Source organism: Leptodactylus fuscus, chromosome 9 (genome assembly GCF_031893055.1).
Source record: "Leptodactylus fuscus isolate aLepFus1 chromosome 9, aLepFus1.hap2, whole genome shotgun sequence".
NCBI lineage: Eukaryota > Metazoa > Chordata > Amphibia > Anura > Leptodactylidae > Leptodactylus > Leptodactylus fuscus.
Window position 1 is genome coordinate 7,420,762 of NC_134273.1, and position 22,402 is coordinate 7,443,163.

The 22,402-nt window shown below is 45.4% G+C and overlaps 1 protein-coding gene across 2 annotated transcripts in view; it reads right to left on the reverse strand.

The window, feature by feature from the left end:
- The window catches only part of KANK4 (KN motif and ankyrin repeat domains 4), a 73,800-nt gene that overhangs the window by 33,068 nt on the left and 18,330 nt on the right, over nt 1-22,402 (reverse strand). Inside the window, exons 1-5 of one of the 2 annotated variants that reach the window (XM_075287473.1) lie at nt 13,400-13,426; nt 10,606-10,678; nt 5,215-6,858; nt 2,812-2,923; nt 2,290-2,490 (exon numbers count right to left, since the gene is read on the reverse strand). In XM_075287473.1, the coding sequence (XP_075143574.1) occupies nt 2,290-2,490; nt 2,812-2,923; nt 5,215-6,858; nt 10,606-10,621 (1,973 nt within the window). In that variant the 5' untranslated portion in view covers nt 10,622-10,678; nt 13,400-13,426. Of the gene's footprint in view, nt 1-2,289; nt 2,491-2,811; nt 2,924-5,214; nt 6,859-10,605; nt 10,679-13,399; nt 13,427-22,402 lie in introns of those variants that run through there. The other variant, XM_075287472.1, reaches the window with a different exon arrangement.

Consider the following 22,402-nt stretch of genomic DNA (forward strand, 5'->3'; position numbering starts at 1 on the left):
GTATAATAAAGGATAATACAGGATAAGTAATGTAATGTATGTACACAGTGACTGCACCAGCAGAATAGTGAGCGCAGCTCTGGAGTATAATACAGGATAAGTAATGTAATGTATGTACAAAGTGACTGCACCAGCAGAATAGTGAGCGCAGCTCTGGAGTATAATACAGGATAAGTAATGTAATGTATGTACACAGTGACTGCACCAGCAGAATAGTGAGCGCAACTCTGCAGTATAATACAGGATTAGTAATGTAATATATGTACACAGTGACTGTACCAGCAGAATAGTGAGCACAGCTCTGGAGTATAATACAGGATAAGTAATGTAATGTATGTACACAGTGACTGCACCAGCAGAATAGTGAGCGCAGCTCTGGAGTATAATACAGGATAAGCAATGTAATGTATGTACACAGTGACTGCACCAGCAGAATAGTGAGCGCAACTCTGGAGTATGATACAGGATAAGTAATGTATGTACACAGTGACTGCACCAGCAAGAATAGTGAGCGCAGCTCTGGAGTATAATACAGGATAAGTAATGTAATGTATGTACACAGTGACTGTACCAGCAGAATAGTGAGCGCAGCTCTGGAGTATAATACAGGATAAGTAATGTAATGTATGTACACAGTGACTGTACCAGCAGAATAGTGAGCACAGCTCTGGAGTATAATACAGGATAAGTAATGTAATGTATGTACACAGTGACTGCACCAGCAGAATAGTGAGCGCAGCTCTGGAGTATAATACAGGATAAGTAATGTAATGTATGTACACAGTGACTGCACCAGCAGAATAGTGAGCGCAGCTCTGGAGTATAATACAGGATAAGTAATGTAATGTATGTACACAGTGACTGCACCAGCAGAATAGTGAGCGCAGCTCTGGAGTATAATACAGGATAAATAATGTAATGTATGTACACAGTGACTGCACCAGCAGAATAGTGAGCGCAGCTCTGGAGTATAATAAAGGATAATACAGGATAAGTAATGTAATGTATGTACACAGTGACTGCACCAGCAGAATAGTGAGCGCAGCTCTGGAGTATAATACAGGATAAGTAATGTAATGTATGTACAAAGTGACTGCACCAGCAGAATAGTGAGCGCAGCTCTGGAGTATAATACAGGATAAGTAATGTAATGTATGTACACAGTGACTGCACCAGCAGAATAGTGAGCGCAACTCTGCAGTATAATACAGGATTAGTAATGTAATATATGTACACAGTGAATGTACCAGCAGAATAGTGAGCACAGCTCTGGAGTATAATACAGGATAAGTAATGTAATGTATGTACACAGTGACTGTACCAGCAGAATAGTGAGCACAGCTCTGGAGTATAATACAGGATAAGTAATGTAATGTATGTACACAGTGACTGCACCAGCAGAATAGTGAGCGCAGCTCTGGAGTATAATACAGGATAAGTAATGTAATGTATGTACACAGTGACTGCACCAGCAGAATAGTGAGCGCAGCTCTGGAGTATAATACAGGATAAGTAATGTAATGTATGTACACAGTGACTGCACCAGCAGAATAGTGAGCGCAGCTCTGGAGTATAATACAGGATAAATAATGTAATGTATGTACACAGTGACTGCACCAGCAGAATAGTGAGCGCAGCTCTGGAGTATAATAAAGGATAATACAGGATAAGTAATGTAATGTATGTACACAGTGACTGCACCAGCAGAATAGTGAGCGCAGCTCTGGAGTATAATACAGGATAAGTAATGTAATGTATGTACAAAGTGACTGCACCAGCAGAATAGTGAGCGCAGCTCTGGAGTATAATACAGGATAAGTAATGTAATGTATGTACACAGTGACTGCACCAGCAGAATAGTGAGCGCAACTCTGCAGTATAATACAGGATTAGTAATGTAATATATGTACACAGTGAATGTACCAGCAGAATAGTGAGCACAGCTCTGGAGTATAATACAGGATAAGTAATGTAATGTATGTACACAGTGACTGCACCAGCAGAATAGTGAGCGCAGCTCTGGAGTATAATACAGGATAAGTAATGTAATGTATGTACACAGTGACTGCACCAGCAGAATAGTGAGCGCAACTCTGGAGTATAATACAGGATAAGTAATGTAATGTATGTACACAGTGACTGCACCAGCAGAATAGTGAGCGCAGCTCTGGAGTATAATACAGGATAAGTAATGTAATGTATGTACACGGTGGCTCATCTTTACTTGTAGGTGATCAATGGTGAACATTTCCTTTACTTGACCTGAATACTGACTAATAACTCTCTCACCTCTGTGCACTGTGTTGAGTCTCTGATAATGTCGGGCCTGTAGTTTCCGGTAACACTTCTTCTACATATTCACTTTCTTGCAGTTCCTTGTGATCTTCACCACCTTCTCCTCCATCCTGTAGGACTATCTCAGTCTTCTCCCCGTCGCTGTCTCCATCGTCCTCAGACGAACTAGAATCCTCGCTGGAGGTGGTTTCATATCTACAGAGACAGAAATAGATTTCAGCTCTGCAGGACGTTCACCATGAACGATAATGTTCTGTCATACAGTCATTTTTAATGGTTTGTCCAGGATTATCAAAACATTCCTGAAACAGCGTCACATCTGTCCATGTCAGGTATTGCAGTACAGGACCTTTAAAGGGAATGGGGCCTAGCTGTAATACCGTAGACAACCTGTGCACAGCTGTGGTGCTGCTTTTGTTTTTTTTATATAAATGTCACTCCAATCCCCTATAATGCCAATAACACAGTCATATGTCCTGACACATTGGTACGGAGTGCCTCCTCTGTGATGCTTACCCACCATTGACCCCAACAAACTGGAGATTCTTCTTAGCTCTGGTTTCTCCCGCCGAGCGGCCGCCGCTGTTTTTCTTCTTCATGATGGACTTCAGGCTCCTTGGAGAGGCTTCTGTACAGGAAAAACCCAGAGATGGATGGTTAGGATGAGCTGCGGTGGAGGAGGACACTTACAAGAGACATGAATGATGACGGGGGGGGGGGGCACTGTCATAGCCCCTAGTAAAATTTTTAGAATACCCAGGGGTAGAGCTATTACTCAAGGGGCTTAATGGAGAAAAAAACAAAAAAATGCACGGCCAACTACCCGCCAAACGTAGATACATCACACGTAGAGTATTATATGGGGAGGAGTCTGTCAGCAAGGTGTTGACAGATTCCAGCTGTGAGCCAGCAGAATTTTCAAAACAAGATCTTCAAGACAAGGTTACTAATGGGGGGGGGGGCACGGAAAGGGAATAGGGATGACAGGAAGCTTGTGGGGCACGGTGTCATGGCGTGAAGAAGTCATCATGGTGATCTGGGCCCAGAGAGTAGAAAAGGGAAAAGCCAAGGCTGTAAGAATGTGCGGTGGTCACACGGATGATGGTTGTGCAGGGCAATCCAAGCTGATCTTTTGCACCAGGACCCATGAGCCTATAGTTACACCCCTGTGCACCATCTATCCAATACTGCAGTTTTAGCTGGAGTTTCCCTTTAATAAATCTGACAGGTTCCCTTTAACATGATATTTTACTGCTCTCAGCCTTAAAAGGCAAACGCTGCCTATAAAATGTTCATTTTGGATTTGCACAGCGCTGGGTTGGCAGAATACCCTGAAAGTGAGGTAGAGAATGAGTGCGGCCCAGACCGTCCTGGCAGCGCCCACCATAGCCCACAATGTGGATCATTAACCGTACAAGTACACAAAGCACATGGGGGGTCCGATAGGAGCCGATCAGCGAGATCTGGAGTCAGTGATAACAAATGTCTGACTAGAGGAGAACTGAAAATCATTAACCGCGTCCTCTGGACAAGAGTCAGAAACAACAAAAACCTGGAGCTGCGATAAAGATTCAAGGATAAACCCGAGTGAAAACATCGGGCAAAGATCCCGAGACGAGTCTATGATGGGAGTTGTAGTTATTAGGCCGAGACAGCAGCAGAACTAGGGGTAGGGGGCCGGAAGGGGGGAAGAAAGTCAGAAAGCAAAAGGGTAACGTGGGGGAAATTCTGTAAGGGATGGAACAGTCTATAGAGTGACACGAGGATGGAAGGCCGGATCCTGCAGAAGATTTCATATCTATAACCAGGGGGTGAAGGGTCTGCACTGCTGTCTATCTCCCTTACTATTCCCTTTCTACAGTCCTTATTCCTACCTTTTTCCTTCTCTTCATTCTAAACCATCTTCCCTTATTCCATACACTTCTACTTTCAAAATTCCACCTTTCCCTGTATACAAAGTTGCAAGTTGACAAACTTCTCTGGTAGGGGAGAGGAGGGGGATGCAGCTGCAGCTTTGCTCTAGAGTTTCTCTACATTTGACATGAGAGGGGAAGAGGTAGCCAGACATTGCCGGAGACTTAAACAACATGGCCCATCATGTGGATAGCCATCAACATTTAGTCACACAAATGAAGCTACGGCCTAGTGGTTGTGTCTGGTACTGCAGCCCATCCCACTAATGGTTAGGCCATCGATGCTAATGCCCCTTGACAACGATAAGCTATGGACATCTATGAACCAGGAGAGAAGACGGTCACAGAAAATGAAGTTCTTACAGATTAGAGGGAACATCAGAGCAAAAATAACAGACAGGGGTCCCGGTGTGAATTACTACAGCTCTGTACCCATTGCCTCACCCTTCTAGTATATGGTAGGACAGACCCTTGGATCATTCCAGACGCTTATCTCCTAAGAAATTTGCAACCAAGCAATAGGGTTAATGTGAGCCGATCCTGCTCTTCTCCTGGGCCCCATCACTACTTAATGGGCTTCCTCTATGGTATATAACGCCTACGCATGATCTATATTCTCTCTTAATGAAACTCCAGCGTGCGTTGCATTTCCGAGCTCCTATTGCTTACTTTAAGCACACATACTTGGCTTATCTCTGCAAATCCCAATGAGGCTCCCCAAGATGTATGACCGCAAGGCAGGAAATATTAAATAAACAAGCCCCCCCCCCCTTCCACCATGGCCGCCGGCCTGTCAGGTAGAAATTATTACAGGGGAGATAAGCTGAGCTGATATACAGAACTCAACTCCAGCCAAAACTAAAAAAAAAAACAGCACTTTATGGGATTTTTTTTAATACAAGAAGAAAGTCGTTGCCGGGTCTCCCGATAATTTACGACACGGGCCACATCTATTCTTCCAAAACCTTTAACGGCAATTAAGATGACTTGGCCGCCTCTTACTGACCTCCTTGTTGGCTCACGGGCTTGAGGTTCTCCCTCTCGGCAGAGGTTGGAGTGGAGTAAACTGAGGACAACAAGTTGAGGGAATTGACCAGCTGGTTCTGGATGGAGCTGAGCTTGGACGCCGGTTGTTTTATGGCACTGGCCAGATCTGGATAGCCATGTTCTAGACACGTCCACTGTTCCTGGAGGAGATCCTGGATTCGTTTGACGTATTGTCCTACTGAAGCATCGGCGGGAGCTTGATGGACAGGGGGACACGGCCGGACCTTGGTCGGTTCTTCAGAGCTGCAGGTTCTATTATTGTCACACAGTTGGGGTTGGTGGATTGGTGGACCTTCTCTGACATCAACCTTAGTAACGTTCTCTTGTTTCACTCTACTACATTCAACTTTATCATCAACCAACATGTTTTCTATGACTGTGCTGTCGTCCTCTTCATTGGACCCTTCCAGACTACGAGCGGTGTCTGGCGGTGGATCCAGGTCTACTGGTAGGACGCCACAGCCGACCGATCGAGTCTCAGCACTAATATTGGCATAAGTGTTTTTATCGAGACATTCCCTCTTCTCCTCAACCTGGTCTTCTTCGGTGTTGACCGCCACATCCCTGGACTGCTTACTAACTACTTCCCTTCTGCTTTCCTCTGCGTTTTCCATAATTTTTGTCAAATCGGTAATATACACATCCTTGGCCTTCAACTCGTTGCTTTGCTTTTCCACCAACACCCTCAGATTGTGCACTTCCCTGGCCCGGTCGTTCAATCGTTTGGTCAACTCGCTCACCTGCAGTTTGATGTTGGAGAATGGCGAGTCGCTTAAATTGTCATAACTGACCTGCCCATTGACCTCTCCATTTCCATGGTCCAAGCTCTCAGATTTGGTCTTGTTTTCCGAAAAGTCTGCCTCTTCCTGATCTTTCATGTTCCCCAAAAATTGAGAAAGTGACTTCAGCTGAGTATTTAGTTTATTGTTTTTCCCTTCGAGCACATAGATTGTTTTTTGCAGTTCTGGAATACTTCTTATCTGCTCTTCAAGTTCCTTGATCTTTTTGAAGGCAGCGGCCAACTGGTGGTCAGGCTGGATTGGTGATGGACTTGCGGGTTCTTCCGAGGCGCCCGATCGACCGTCGCCAAAACTGCTCTCGTTCTGCGTCGCCTTCAAGAAGTGGCTTTGATCTGACAACATTGTGCTTTGTGGAAGGCTGGCCGGAAGGCTGGAGGCTCGAGCGAAGTGCGGGCGATCTCGGCAACCGCTAAAATCTTCAGGCGCCAATTCCTGCAACGTGGCGTCGCTCATGGTGTCTTTGCGCCGGTAGTTTAACTCGTGGACGTACCTCAAACGTAAAGAGGAGTCATTTCCTGAAAACATGTGAGAGTCCCTGGCCTCGGATCTGTAGCTGCTGGGGCTCCAGGTTCTGCTGGAGGCCGCCGAGTAGGACTGGGACCCATTTTCCGGCACGCTAAAGTTACGAGGCAGTGTGCTAAACTTGGATTGCTTCGCTCTTCTGTGGATGTGGATCCTCTTGATGGTGTTCCCCTTCTCAATATCATGGACGTATTTCAGAAAGTCGAGGTCCAGGTGAAAGCCATAAGGTGTCTCCACCGAATAGGACACACGGTTTTCCTCCTTCGATGCAACGTTTTCTCCTGGGATGAGAGAAGAAATGAAAAAGAAATGTAATATTCGCAGACAGACAATCTTCTATGGCAAGAGCTCAAACCTTCATTACATAGTCTTAACCAACCCTCAGCCTGTTCAGCATTTAGCGTCTAATGCATTAGTGATGCCACCAGGCCCCGGCGGATCAATGGCTGAATATTGGTCTCATAAAACACAAGCTCAGGGCACGAACGCGACACAAAACTGCATGTTACCGAAGAGGGAAAATCAATGATTCTTATTATCGTCTGCCTGCTTCATAGGGAGGAGGATCGGCGCTATAACAAAGGGTTAACTACCGTATTAGGCACTACAGATACCAGCGGTATAATTCATCTGTAATACCGCACATAGCTGATAATAGGGAAACAACACTAAAGAAGCTCAGATAAACTGTTAGGTAAGTGTCTGTCCACAAGCTGGTGGGGAATCTCCTGTAACAACCAGCAGAATAGTGAGCGCAGCTCTGGAGTATAATACAGGATAAGTAATGTAATGTATGTACACAGTGACTGTACCAGCAGAATAGTGAGCGCAGCACTGGAGTATAATACAGGATAAGTAATGTAATGTATGTACACAGTGACTGCACCAGCAGAATAGTGAGCGTAGCTCTGGAGTATAATACAGGATAAGTAATGTAATGTATGTACACAGTGACTGCACCAGCAGAATAGTGAGCGCAGCTCTGGAGTATAATACAGGATAAGTAATGTAATGTATGTACACAGTGACTGTGCCAGCAGAATGGTGAGCGCAGCTCTGGAGTATAATACAGGATAAGTAATGTAATGTATGTACACAGTGACTGTACCAGCAGAATAGTGAGCGCAGCTCTGCAGTATAATACAGGATAAGTAATGTAATGTATGTACACAGTGACTGCACCAGCAGAATAGTGAGCGCAGCTCTGGAGTATAATACAGGATAAGTAATGTAATGTATGTACACAGTGACTGCACCAGCAGAATAGTGAGCGCAGCTCTGGAGTTTAATACAGGATAAGTAATGTAATGTATGTACACAGTGACTGTACCAGCAGAATAGTGAGCGCCGCTCTGCAGTATAATACAGGATAAGTAATGTAATGTATGTACACAGTGACTGCACCAGCAGAATAGTGAGCGCAGCTCTGGAGTATAATACAGGATAAGTAATGTAATGTATGTACACAGTGACTGTATCAGCAGAATAGTGAGCGCAGCTCTGGAGTATAATACAGGATAAGTAATGTAATGTAATGTATGTACACAGTGACTGTACCAGCAGAATAGTGAGCGCAGCTCTGGAGTATAATACAGGATAAGTAATGTAATGTATGTACACAGTGACTGTACCAGCAGAATAGTGAGCGCAGCTCTGGAGTATAATACAGGATAAGTAATGTATGTACACAGTGACTGTACCAGCAGAATAGTGAGCGCAGCTCTGGAGTATAATACAGGATAAGTAATGTATGTACACAGTGACTGTACCAGCAGAATAGTGAGCGCAGCTCTGGAGTATCATACAGGATAAGAAATGTAATGTATGTACACAGTGACTGCACCAGCAGAATAGTGAGCGCAGCTCTGGAGTATAATACAGGATAAGTAATGTAATGTATGTACACAGTGACTGTACCAGCAGAATAGTGAGTGCAGCTCTGGGGTATAATACAGGATAAGTAATGTAATGTATGTACACAGTGACTGCACCAGCAGAATAGTGAGCGCAGCTCTGGAGTATAATACAGGATAAGTAATGTAATGTATGTACACAGTGACTGTACCAGCAGAATAGTGAGCGCAGCTCTGGGGTATAATACAGGATAAGTAATGTGATGTATGTACACAGTGACTGTACCAGCAGAATAGTGAGCGCAGCTCTGGAGTATAATACAGGATAAGTAATGTAATGTATGTACACAGTGACTACACCAGCAGAATAGTGAGCGCAGCTCTGGAGTATAATACAGGATAAGTAATGTAATGTATGTACACAGTGACTGTACCAGCAGAATAGTGAGCACAGCTCTGGAGTATAATACAGGATAAGTAATGTAATGTATGTACACAGTGACTGCACCAGCAGAATAGTGAGCGCAGCTCTGGTGTATAATACAGGATAAGTAATGTAATGTATGTACACAGTGACTGCACCAGCAGAATAGTGAGTGCAGCTCTGGAGTATAATACAGGATATAACTCAGGATCAATAATGTATGTATACAGTGACTGCACTAGCCACAGAATAGTGATATGATATCCCCTGTATATTATAGAGGGTTAGGTTTATCGCTGAGGACACCTTTCTATTAAACACAACAGGGAGCTGCAAAAAGTGGTTACACTGCAGAGGATATAACACAAGCATATTTTACACTGCAGCCTCTCTAGTGATGTAATACCACATGTCTCCAGTATTAGCGGATCATTGATCGGTCCTTACTTTGGTAATCTATTTAACCACAATGGGAGACTCCAATAGGTAATGGACTAATAATTATTATAATTGATCCCTGCTCGCGGGCAGATCATTATTATTATTATTTTACATTAATTGATGGATTTCATACCATTACTAAACTCCCTTCCATGATTCTTTTGTTCGGTCCGGTGTAATACAGAACACCTCGGCTTTCTATGACCCATTTTACAGAGTCGGATAGGAAGAGTTAAGTGGAAATGCTAATGACTTCGTCTCTTTGTCTAACAGGTAATTAATCACGCGGTGCGGTCGGGATTCGCTCCGCAGCAGCAGAATTAGATTAATAGATTTAATAAGCAGACGAGGTTCCAGATACAGAATTTTCTCTTTTAGATTATTTCAGGACACACAGGATATGATGCATGGGGAAGACTGTGCTTAAAGGGATTTTCTATTAAAGGGGTTTTCCGGGATTTCAATTTTAAGCGCCGATCCTTAGGATTGGTGACTATCAGGTCAGTGAAGGTCAAGATCAGTGATGTCACATTCATCTGTCACATGGCCTTTTGTAGCTCAGTCCCATTCAAGTGAATGGGGCTGAGCTGCAATACCAAGCACAGCCACTAGACAATGACTGGCGCTGTGCTTGGTATTCAATGCTCGTCTTGTATTCTGTCAGACCTAACCATTTTTTTTCCCGTGTAGATGTACGGTACAGTATGGAGCTTTGTTTTTTTTGTAGGATGTGACATACTTTACATACAATACTGTGCAAAAGTTTAAGGCAGGTTTGGAGAAATTGGCGCAAAGTGAGAATGCCTTCAGAAACAGAATAAACTATATTAACAATATCCCAAAAACTAAATCCCATCTCTATTTGGTGTGACCTTTGCCCTTTGGAGGAGGAGCCCTGGACGTGATGATCCGGCCCCCATGGATATAGCCCTGATCTCGACATCGTCCAGTCTGTCTGGGGTGACATAAAGAGACAGACTGATTGGAGGAAGCAACATCCACGGAAGATCTGGGCTTAGTCCTCCAAAATAGCGGCGAAAACAACCCACCTGCTCAGTTCTGCCAAAAACTGTCTGCAAGTGCCGAGAAAAACTGATGGAGGGCAAAGGGCAAAGGTCACACCGAATATTGATGGAATTTATATTTCACCAAAAAATGACTAACCCTTCTATTTCTGAAAGACTTTTTACTATGCAACAATTCTTCCCTACCTGCCTAAAACTTTTGCACGGTACTGTATCTATAGATCGCCCTTTGTTGCTCCTACAACAATGGCGCAGACGTGAACGGTCACCTCTACGAATACGTACCATTTGTTTTCTCCATAGCTGATCCCAGGGGTTAACTAGCAAACTTCATCCACACCAGAAAACGGGTTAAAACCTAAAAAAGAAGAAGAAAACACAGAAGACGTTAAATATGGCATTGAAACGACACCACCTGGAGCCTCGGCACAAGAGACAAACTCAATGCACAAAATCAATGCAATCGCTTCCATTCAGCTTTCACGCTTCCCCCCACCTCCGCTAACCTACAAACGGCGAGTCTCCCGCTTTCCCACCAGGTGCCTGTTTATTTAGAAAACACTCTATAGATCAAAAATAAAACCGGCCTGACGGAACAGATTGTTCTAGCTGCGGTACGTACGTGCGGCGTGCTATTTCTAGCTTGTGCTAAATTCACTTATTACCCCCCCCTCCTGTATATTTCACGCCGATTTCACTGCGACATCCATCACCAGGGACGGATAACGCCGGAACCATCTCCCAGTCCGTTACCGGTGACATGGACGCACCTGCACGATCTGAGCGGACACCAGACGACGTAGTCACCACTACAGGTATTGCCTGACCCCCTGTGTGATTTGCTGCCTAGCTCGTTGCAAAACCATTAAAAAGCCCCCAAAAGAGCGAATTCCCCGGGCGCAACGTCACCTGCTTTATCTCCGCCACGTAACTAGATCATTAAATAATTTGCATATCTTGCATAACGTTCACACATAAAAGAGATTTTGCAAAAATGAGATGCAATTACTCGCCCCGTGCAGTAACTAAGACGTAATCCGGGGCTAAAAAGGAGGCGAGAGGAGGGAAAATAAAAAAAGCACATTAAGAACTGCTCATTAACACCGTCGCCACCTCGCCGAGCAGGAGGCTGTCATCTCCTTCTGCATTGCAGTCGGTTTAGAAAGGGAGGGAAAAAAAAAATCTAAATCCCCAATGGGGACCGGAGCAATCACAGTCTCAGGAACATTGCATCGCCGTGTTGTGAGCCGGAGCTTCTCCTACCTGCATGCCCAGGGAAGGGCCCAGAAGTTTGATGTTACCCTCACACATAGATCTGCTCCCATGCCTGTTTACAGCAGGCAGCGAAGTGAGAGTTCTCCCTATGAACAGGCTCAGTCAGGTGACCGGTGACCTTCAGAGCAGAGCAAATAAAATAATGTGTTTGGAGGAATCGGGAGACGAGGTCCAGAGGTTGCAGATGAGCTTTTCTGTTGGTTACTATGGGAGGAGGTGAAGGGTTAAGGCTAGTAGTGGCCACATATAGGAGCCACTAGCCAAGACCCGCTGCCATGCAGTGCAGAATCAGTCTGATATGGCAGGGGTTAAACCATGAATACTCGATGGACCTCAGAGGGGCCCTGGAGATCAGATGCGTCTGTCACTAGATGGACTGTCTGTAAGGGTTAATCTGATCTTCTGCTCAGTTATAGAATCAAATAGTGCAGATGTGAACAGTCCCCTACTACAAACTGCGCTTGTACAGATGAGAGACATGTGCCGGGTGTGCGAAGGACTGTGGACTATGTGCAGTGTATCGTGCTGGGATTCATCTGCAGGTATGATATATGGTGGGGGCATAGGTGTGCACTGTACGGATGCTCCATGATATGAACTGGCACTGACTGCAATGTGATGGCGGCTGTACAGAGAGAAGCCTGCGGAGGTCCGGAGTGTCCGTGAGCAGAATCTATTTGGATTGGTTGATTCTGTCAACAATCAAGCTCTACAAGCAGAATAGTGAGCGCAGCTCTGGAGTATAATCAGGGTCGGACTGGGGTGCCTAGGGCCCACCAGTGGGATTATTTCCAGGGGCCCACCCTACTGCCATATGTAATATCGCCCATCCAGTTTTTGCCATTATACACGTTTAAAGTGCATTTTCACGCACAATACAGTGTGCAAAACAGCTATGGCTACACTACTTCTTTTATGCAACCAAAGATCGCAGTGTCCCTTTGGGACTCTTTCACATTAGTGAATGGAGCCGCATTGGGTCCCTCAGGTTGCAATGTGACTCCATTCACTAACATGAGTGAAAGAATCACAGGGCGACACATCTTTGGTTGTATGACAGAAGTTATAGTGTAGCCATAGCCTTATGCTAGGTTCACAACAGCGGCAAGCTCTCCGTCATACAGGTCCACAATGGGACCAGAATGACGGAGAGGTGGACTATCAAAATGGCGGTTACACGCAGACAGTGGCAGACCTCATTAACATAATGAAGTCCGCCAGGTGTCAGCCATTTTCAGGCATTGTCAGGCAGATAAGGGTATGTTCACACATCAGTATGCCATCCGTCCGTTTGAATTCAGTTTGACACTTCAAAACGGACTGAGGCACATACTGATTGTATACTGACACCTTTTTATGCTGATAGCAAACGCTCTCCGTCCCCTAGAGGACAGATAAGGGGATTACAAGTAGCAATTGGAAACAGAGTAGAGATCAGTATGTGTATCAGTCCGTTTTGAAGTGTCAAACTGAATTCAAACGGACGGATGGCATACTGATGTGTGAACATATCCTAAGTCCTCAGCGTTTCTGAAACTTGGATATTGTTATGCTGGAGCTCTAGAAAAGGGCACCAGCATAACAACAGAGTGGGACATCATCTATGGGGTGGGTGGACTACAACTCTCAACAGTTCCAGGGCATCTGGAGCTGCTGGGAGTTGTAGTAATTGAAAGATTTGGGGGCATCTCTCGATTGTCCACCTCAGACAGCGGGGGGATTGGGGGTGCTAGCAGTACCATTACAATAAATCACAACATTACAATAAATACAAGGCAGTAATATTTTGTGCAGTAATACTCACAGGAGACGTCTTCCCACATTTCCCGTCTCTTCCCTTTGGACCGCCATGACCACTTCTTCCAGCTGTGACTTGACGCTGTAAAGTTTGAAACACAGACATCTTTGACTCCTCACTTCTCCATGTACCCAACCCATATATATATATATATACAGCCCCTGCAGCCTATATAATACCCCACAGTGGCACAATAGACTGTGGGGCATAATAGAGGTTGCAGGGGGGCCACTGTAGGGCATAATAGAGGTTACAGGGGCCACAGTGGACCCTTCAAGCTCTATTATGCGCCACAGTTGCACACCCATGAACTATTATTATACTCGGGGGTCTTTTCAGACCCTGAGTATAATAATCGGAGCCCCAGGGGAGGTGAGAGAACATAATAAACACTGTTACTCACCTCGCTGGGATCCGATTTTACTCCTAGCAGGCTTTGGGCCTATATGGTAATGTGTCAGACGTCACGTGGTCTGGGATATTACCATATAGGCCCAAAGCCTGTGCTAGCAGTAACATATAGGCCCAAAGCCTGTGCTAGCAGTACCATACAGGCCCAAAGCCTGTGCTCGCAGTAACAGGTTATTACTACTACCACAGGCTTCGGGCCTATATGTTACTGCTAGAACAGGCTTCGGGCCTATATGGTAATATTCCAGCTAGGAGTAACACCGGATCCCGGAGAGGTGAGTAACACTGTTTATTATGTTCTCTCACCTCCCCTGGGGCTCCGATTATTATACTCAGGGGTCTGAAAAGACCCCCGAGTATAATATCAGCGGCAGTGGGTCACGGCCTGGCCCAGGCCTATTCACTACCGCCCGCCGCGGCCTAAAGTAAAAGGGGAAGCGGGGGCGGCAGTGAACAGGTCCGGGTTGGTAATAGGCCGCTGCCTGCTGGTAGATACTCCAGCAGGCAGCGGCCTATTATAAACCAAAAAAAACTGTTATTATACTTACCGACCAACCGCGCACTGCTGCCGCATCCTCTTCTGTCAGACGTCTCTGTATCAGCGTAGGCGGCGTGATGACGCCGCCTACGCTGATACGTAGATGCCTGAACAAGCGCAAGGAGAGCGGTTGCTCTCCTTGCGCTGGTTCTTAGGATTAGGGGAGGCGCCCTAAGCGCCTCCCCTAATCCTCCTCTGACATGGGCAGGGGCCCGATTGAAATGTCAGGGGCCCGATCGGGTCCCTAACCACCCGATCCACCCCATTGATGATCGGGCCCCTGCCTATGCTAAAATGATTAGCAATATATTCGGGGCCCGGGGGCCCACCGGGGGATCCCCCGGTGCTCCGGCGGGCCAGTCCGACCCTGAGTATAATACAGGATAAGTAATGTAATGTATGTACACAGTGACTGCACCAGCAGAATAGTGAGCGCAGCTCTGGAGTATAATACAGGATAAGTAATGTAATGTATGTACACAATGACTGTACCAGCAGAATAGTGAGCGCAGCTCTGGAGTATAATACAGGATAAGTAATGTAATGTATGTACACAGTGACTGTACCAGCAGAATAGTGAGCGCAGCTCTGGAGTATAATACAGGATAAGTAATGTAATGTATATACACAGTGACTGTACCAGCAGAATAGTGAGTGCAGCTCTGGAGTATAATACAGGATAAGTAATGTAATGTATATACACAGTGACTGTACCAGCAGAATAGTGAGTGCAGCTCTGGAGTATAATACAGGATAAGTAATGTAATGTATGTACACAGTGACTGCACCAGCAGAATAGTGAGCGCAGCTCTGGAGTATAATACAGGATAAGTAATGTAATGTATGTACACAGTGACTGCACCAGCAGAATAGTGAGCGCAGCTCTGGGGTATAATACAGGATAAGTAATGTAATGTATGTACACAGTGACTGCACCAGCAGAATAGTGAGCGCAGCTCTGGGGTATAATACAGGATAAGTAATGTAATGTATGTACACAGTGACTGCACCAGCAGAATAGTGAGCGCAGCTCTGGAGTATAATACAGGATAAGTAATGTAATGTATGTACACAGTGACTGTACCAGCAGAATAGTGAGCGCAGCTCTGGAGTATAATACAGGATATGTAATGTATGTACACAGTGACTGCACCAGCAGAATAGTGAGCGCAGCTCTGGAGTATAATACAGGATATGTAATGTATGTACACAGTGACTGCACCAGCAGAATAGTGAGCGCAGCTCTGGAGTATAATACAGGATATGTAATGTATGTACACAGTGACTGCACCAGCAGAATAGTGAGCGCAGCTCTGGAGTATAATACAGGATAAGTAATGTAATGTATGTACACAGTGACTGCACCAGCAGAATAGTGAGCGCAGCTCTGGAGTATAATACAGGATAAGTAATGTAATGTATGTACACAGTGACTGCACCCGCAGAATAGTGAGCGCAGCTCTGGAGTATAATACAGGATAAGTAATGTAATGTATGTACACAGTGACTGTATCAGAAGAATAGTGAGCGCAGCTCTGGAGTATAATACAGGATAAGTAATGTATGTACACAGTGACTGCACCAGCAGAATAGTGAGCGCAGCTCTGGAGTATAATACAGGATAAGTAATGTATGTACACAGTGACTGCACCAGCAGAATAGTGAGCGCAGCTCTGGAGTATAATACAGGATAAGTAATGTATGTACACAGTGACTGCACCAGTAGAATAGTGAGCGCAGCTCTGGAGTATAATACAGGATAAGTAATGTATGTACACAGTGACTGTACCAGCAGAATAGTGAGCGCAGCTCTGGAGTATAATACAGGATAAGTAATGTAATGTATGTACACAGTGACTGCACCAGCAGAATAGTGAGCGCAGCTCTGGAGTATAATACAGGATATGTAATGTATGTACACAGTGACTGTACCAGCAGAATAGTGAGTGCAGCTCTGGAGTCCTATAAGTTTCCCCTTTCTGTTTTGTATGCTATATTCTGCTTGTTGGTTTCTTTGGCCTGACTATGAGAATATGAAGCTGCCAGTAGTGTATGCTTGGTGTGTAGTAGGACATAGTTGTTATGGCCGCTATGCTGTACACAGTAGATTGGATTTAGCATATACAGGCGACAAATTGCAGGACAGAAACTTCAGCGACATCGAGACAGAAGAAAGGTTTTAAAACAAAAAAGCAAAACCTCCCGGCCCGTGTAATAATTAAGAGCAGACGCGGCCGCGGTGTTATTCTAATAGAGCATTGTACAGACAGGGAGGAATCACAGGACCCCGCACGCCTGGCTGTGAGGAACCTCCAGAAACATTAGTATGCCGGCTATATTATTCATCTTCTTAGTTAATGCCTTCAAAGTAACAGACTGCAGACCCGGCATCCGACGAATGGCTGCGAGCTCAATTTTATCTTCAAAAACTGGATGAAATGTGGAAGGGAATTCTAAACGGTGGAGACAATGTTATGAAGAGTAGGTAAGAGATGATGCCTTTAGTGATGGGGGAGGGGACCGCGTCTTCACAATGTCTTGGGGCGCCGTAAGACGATAAGGAGTAAAAATGATCCGATTATTAAGATAAAGGATTGCAATAAGCGGATTCTGCCATCAAGTGAGACGGACGGCGAAGAAAAGAGGTTTGTGTTGTGTGGGGATCCAACGAAGCGGAGGACGGCGGGATTGTACGGCCATAGAGATGTAATGTCACGAAGATAAGTCATCGGTGGAGGTCTGACCGATCGAGAGAACGAAGGGTTGCGGTCACACATGGCAGATTTGGTGCTGACCTGGCTTGGATTGTACAGGCAGCGAGCCCTTGGATTTCTGCAAACCCCATACAGATGAATGAGACCACTGCAGACATCGCCAACAAATCTGCCGCATCGGATTTTACTCCAATTCTGATACAATTAAAATTGCTCCCCGGAATCAAAACCTTGCAGTCTTTATGGGGTTAAATCCTTTGGCCTCTTCTTTGCTACCTGATATCTCACAGATGTCCACGTGGTAGAGCGCAGTCTTATATACAGGGCGACGAGAACAGAGCCCGGATTATTTTAAGATATACAGTTTTGTTACCTGCGCCAAGAGGTACAAAACATCACCAAGATGGAAAAAAGGACAAAAAGGGGGGAAAAAAGGGCCCAGATCTGCAAATATACAGAAGGCTCTTCCATGGGGACCTCTCCAAACACCACTACAGGAGACCTCCCGCCTTATAAATGGCCCCTTTATTCCTCATATATAATATATGGAGCAGTCTGGGGTGTTACTGTATACGGGGACCGAACTGTACCAAAAATACAACAGATGGGTAGATGGAGGAGAAGACAAATGGTAAAGACCAGTGTGAGTGATGGCTGCTCCGGTATATACAGTCCTGTGCCGGGGGTCAGTGACCACAGACTGGGGCATTGGAAAAGGTGAGAATATCACCCCAGCCCTGCAGATAGATAGGTTAGTAGAACCAGAACATCACCCCAGTCCTTCAGATAGATAGGTTACTGTCACCAGAACCAGCATATCACCCCAGCCCTGCAGATAGATAGGTTACTGTCACCAGAACCAGCATATCACCCCAGCCCTGCAGATAGATAGGTTATTGTCACCAGAACCAGCATATCACCCCAGTCCTGCAGATAGACAGGTTACTGTCACCAGTACCAGCATATCACCCCAGTCCTGCAGATAGATAGGTTACTGTCACCAGAACGAGCATATCACCCCAGCCCTGCAGATAGATAGGTTATTGTCACCAGAACCAGCATATCACCCCAGCCCTGCAGATAGATAGGTTACTGTCACCAGAACCAGCATATCACCCCAGCCCTGCAGATAGATAGGTTACTGTCACCAGTACCAGCATATCACCCCAGCCCTGCAGATAGATAGGTTACTGTCACCAGACCCAGCATATCACCCCAGCCCTGCAGATAGATAGGTTACTGTCACCAGACCCAGCATATCACCCCAGCCCTGCAGATAGATAGGTTACTGTCACCAGAACTAGCATATCACCCCAGTCCTGCAGATAGATAGGTTACTGTCACCAGAACCAGCATATCACCCCAGCCCTGCAGATAGATAGGTTACTGTCACCAGACCCAGCATATCACCCCAGCCCTGCAGATAGATAGGTTACTGTCACCAGACCCAGCATATCACCCCAGCCCTGCAGATAGATAGGTTACTGTCACCAGAAACCAGTGTCCCTTTAAGAAGGTTTCCACCAATACAATTTATGGGATGTCCAACTAATAGGCCCCCCTTGTTCACAAGAATGAGGGTTCCATGCTAGAACCCAGTGGAGAGGAAACATGAGAACAGAGGAGATTTTAGGGCTTCTGGTCGGCCCCCACTGATCAGATATTTATGATGTAGCTATGCTATTAATATTTGCCATTAACGTGGGATTTATTGTTATTGTAACCACTGTTGGGTCATCTCTCTCTTCTCTCCAGAGCCCTAGAGGTTGAGGATTGTCTCTGAGATTTGCAGATGCTCCTGGTCCGAGGTACTCACAGAATATGCTACTCAGACAAGGCCATACATACTTTGTGACCCATATACAGCGTATATACTGCCTGCAAGTTATATAACCTCTAGGATGGAGAATCTCATTAGCACTACAGATTCTCACTTCTTGCTTTTGTAGTCATAGCAGTGTCAGGTTGTTGATGCTGCAATTTTCACTCTGGCCACTAAGCCTAATAATAGACTGACACTAATTCTGTAGGGGTTTGCAGCAGACCAAGACGGACTCGGCAGATATTTACTATGACGGTTTGTAAGGAGCAGGCAAAACACCTGACAAGTGAAGAAGGCCTGTACTATTTAGTTATGCAAACATAGTTAAAATGAGTGACCCTTCTCACGAAAAAAACCAAAACAACAGGAGATGATTCTGCGCCATGTGTTGTAGCGTGCATGCCCATGACTATGTAGATACTTCTAGCCCACCGTATTGGCCCGTGCAGCTGCTCCCGTCCCTCATGGCTTCTCCTTACCCCCTAACGAATAATTACAATGAAAACTTTTTACCAGGGTTTTCTATTAAGAATCCTTTAAAGGGACACCTGCAGGACCTCATAAAAGGAGGATTTATAGCAGAAAATTGCAATCTCCAGAGCACCGCTCCTTAATTCCACCATGCGGGTACACAAAGAGGTGAGAACAGGCCGAGAGCACAAGAGTTTTCGTTGCAATTCCAGAAATACGTGCGGCCTCACTGGGAATATTTGTTCGTTCTGAACTCTCTTTCTCTTCCACACAGGAAATTGATGTAATGAGTTTCCAGTATGGTGAATGCTGCAGCGGGACAATCCCCGGACAGTCTTATCATATCACAGGACTCGCACTGATCAAGTCAGCAAAACGTATCCACAAAAAAGTTTAGGAAATTCTTTGCAAAATTTATTTACTCCTCTATTAGTAAACTATAGATATAGTCATAGAGGGGCTGGCAAAACTTCCTAATAAAGAGTCCTAGGCGTGAGATAAAGGTCAGCAAAATCATCAGGACCAACAACATCGGCATGACTGAAGGTTCCCGGGCCCCGATGCAAGAGCTCAGTTCGGACCCCCTTGTGCAACTTCCCCTTGGAACATCATGTGTGTGTCCCCTGTACACTTAGCAGCCTTCATATTCCCTTTCCTCCTTTATTTGGGCCCAGACCACCATGACGACTTATTCTCTCCATTCCTGTACACACAAGTTTCCCATCATTCCCATCCCCGATCTGTGCCCCCTGTATTACCACAGCCTCCCCCACAGAATCCCTCCTGGACTATACGCTGCTGACCAACCAATAGACTTAATGTTCTCCTTTCTGACAGTGGACGGCTGTGTATCATAAATCTTCTCACTGCAGCTCACCAGAGGGCAGGTGGGATAGAGAAGGAATAGGGAATGTGAATGCTGCTAATATGAATGCATGGGACATGGTTGATGACTGTGAGAAGTTGTGTTGGGGACCCCCCAAGGGGAGCTTTACCCCCAGGGCCGAGGAGCCTTTAGTCACACTTTACAACCATCAGCTGCCTTCCATCCATACCTTTTAGCAGTATTTAGATTTTCCTTTCCTTCTCCATCCCCCGGCTCTTTCATGTAATGGAGGAGAAGATTTCTAATACACAGCCTTAGCCTGTCAGAAAGGAGAAAATTAAGCAGTTGGTCAGCAGCGTATAGTGAAGGAGCAAATCTATGGGGACACGATCACTATGTAGCAGGCACCGACTGGGGATGATGGGAAGCTTGTGTGCAAAGACATGGTGTGAAGAAGTCATGATGGTGGTCTGGGCTGGATAGAGAAGACAAGGGGAATGTAAAGGCTGCTTATGTATGGATGGGAAGCAGCTGAGGGCTGCGAGAAGTTGTCCAGGAGAGCCCAAGCTAAGTTTTACCACCAGGACCCATGAGTCTTTAGGTTACACCCCTGCCACATCCCTTTAGTTAACAATGACCATTACATGTATATGGGACTGTCCAATCTCTCCTTCAGCCGTAGTTGTGTCTGGATGGCTATATGGACCCCCAGCATATCAAAGTGCAACTCCGCTGCCATGAGTTCTCCTTATTGACATAGATGTGGAGCTGCCATCATATTGTTTTAGTAACTTAGCATAATATTGTATCGTCTTCTTTCAGCCCGACATACAATTTCCTTTCTCTAATAACAGAATTTGCCAAATTGCCGACAACCCGCACTTTACAGTCCACCACCTAACCGCTGCTGATAAGGGTCAAAATGCTTCAAAAGGATGTCGGCTAATTAGTGCCAAATCGGCGGCCGCACAATTCATTATCAGTGACCCCGAGAATGGAGCAATTTGTACAGATGGAGACACTTCGTTCCTAAATAAATTGCAAGAGGGCAATGGAGCAGCGGGAAGAGAGAGAGAAAATACACAAATCCCCTATTACTTGTGCTGTCGACATTCTGATCTGATGTTCTTACTTCACACTCCAGTAACAACAAGGCCCCTCTCCAGTATGAAGAGGAACGACAGGACCCGTCAACAGCGCTGAATTATTTATACTACTGACATAGTAGGCAAACAGCACTGCCATCATCCAAGGTGCACACTGACAGTAGGATCAATGTCATAAGAAGGCAGGGTGTGTAAGTGTGTGCAGGTAGCACAGGAAGTGTCCATGAGAACATGCCGAGATCACGGGAACTTCATGGAGATTTTACCCAGATCAGGTTCAACACACATATAATAAAAAAGGAGAGGCCAAATTTAGAAAACCCAAGAAATAAGATCCATATGTATTAAACAGAGTGCAGATCGGCTACAGATGGCCATTTCTATTATGGAGGACCCAGATGTGTAATACCTCTGTTCCCCTGTGGTGGTGCTGCAGGGGAATTGAACACTTCCTGCCAGGTTTCTGCACAGATAATGATCACTGTGGATCTCAGTAGGATGACACTTCATTAGGGTTGAGCAATCGGGATCGGATAAGATCAGATTCTGATCGGCGATCGAGCAAATTTCATGATCGGGATCGGCTGGAAAATGATCGGAATTCCGATCCAGATCTTTTCCGGCGGGATCAAGGTCGGAGGTTATCTCAAGATTGGTTCAACCCTATTCATGTATATATCATTAATAGGGTTGAGCAATCAGGATCAGGAAAGATCAGATCCCGATTGGCATTCGAGCAAATTTCACGATCGGGATGGGCTGGAAAATGATCGGAAATCGGATTTTAAAATCGATACTGAAATCTCAAGATCGGCTCAACCCTACACTTCATGACCAGGAAATTTAGTCTGGGGCTCGGCTCCCTGTACATTTACAGAGTGATTATTGGGGGTGCCAGAAATTTAGGAAACTCTACTAAAAGGGGTTCTCTGCTTTGGGTAACTGCTACTTGTTAAAGGGAGTCTGTCATCAGGGTTGACCATATAAAACCAACTGCACAATTGCATAGATTAGTCATCTGAAGACAGTGCCATTTGTCCCTCACAAATCCAGGGCACCATAATGGGATGCTTAGCGATGCAAATATGCAAATGAGCATTCTGGAGAACTGAGGGCTAATC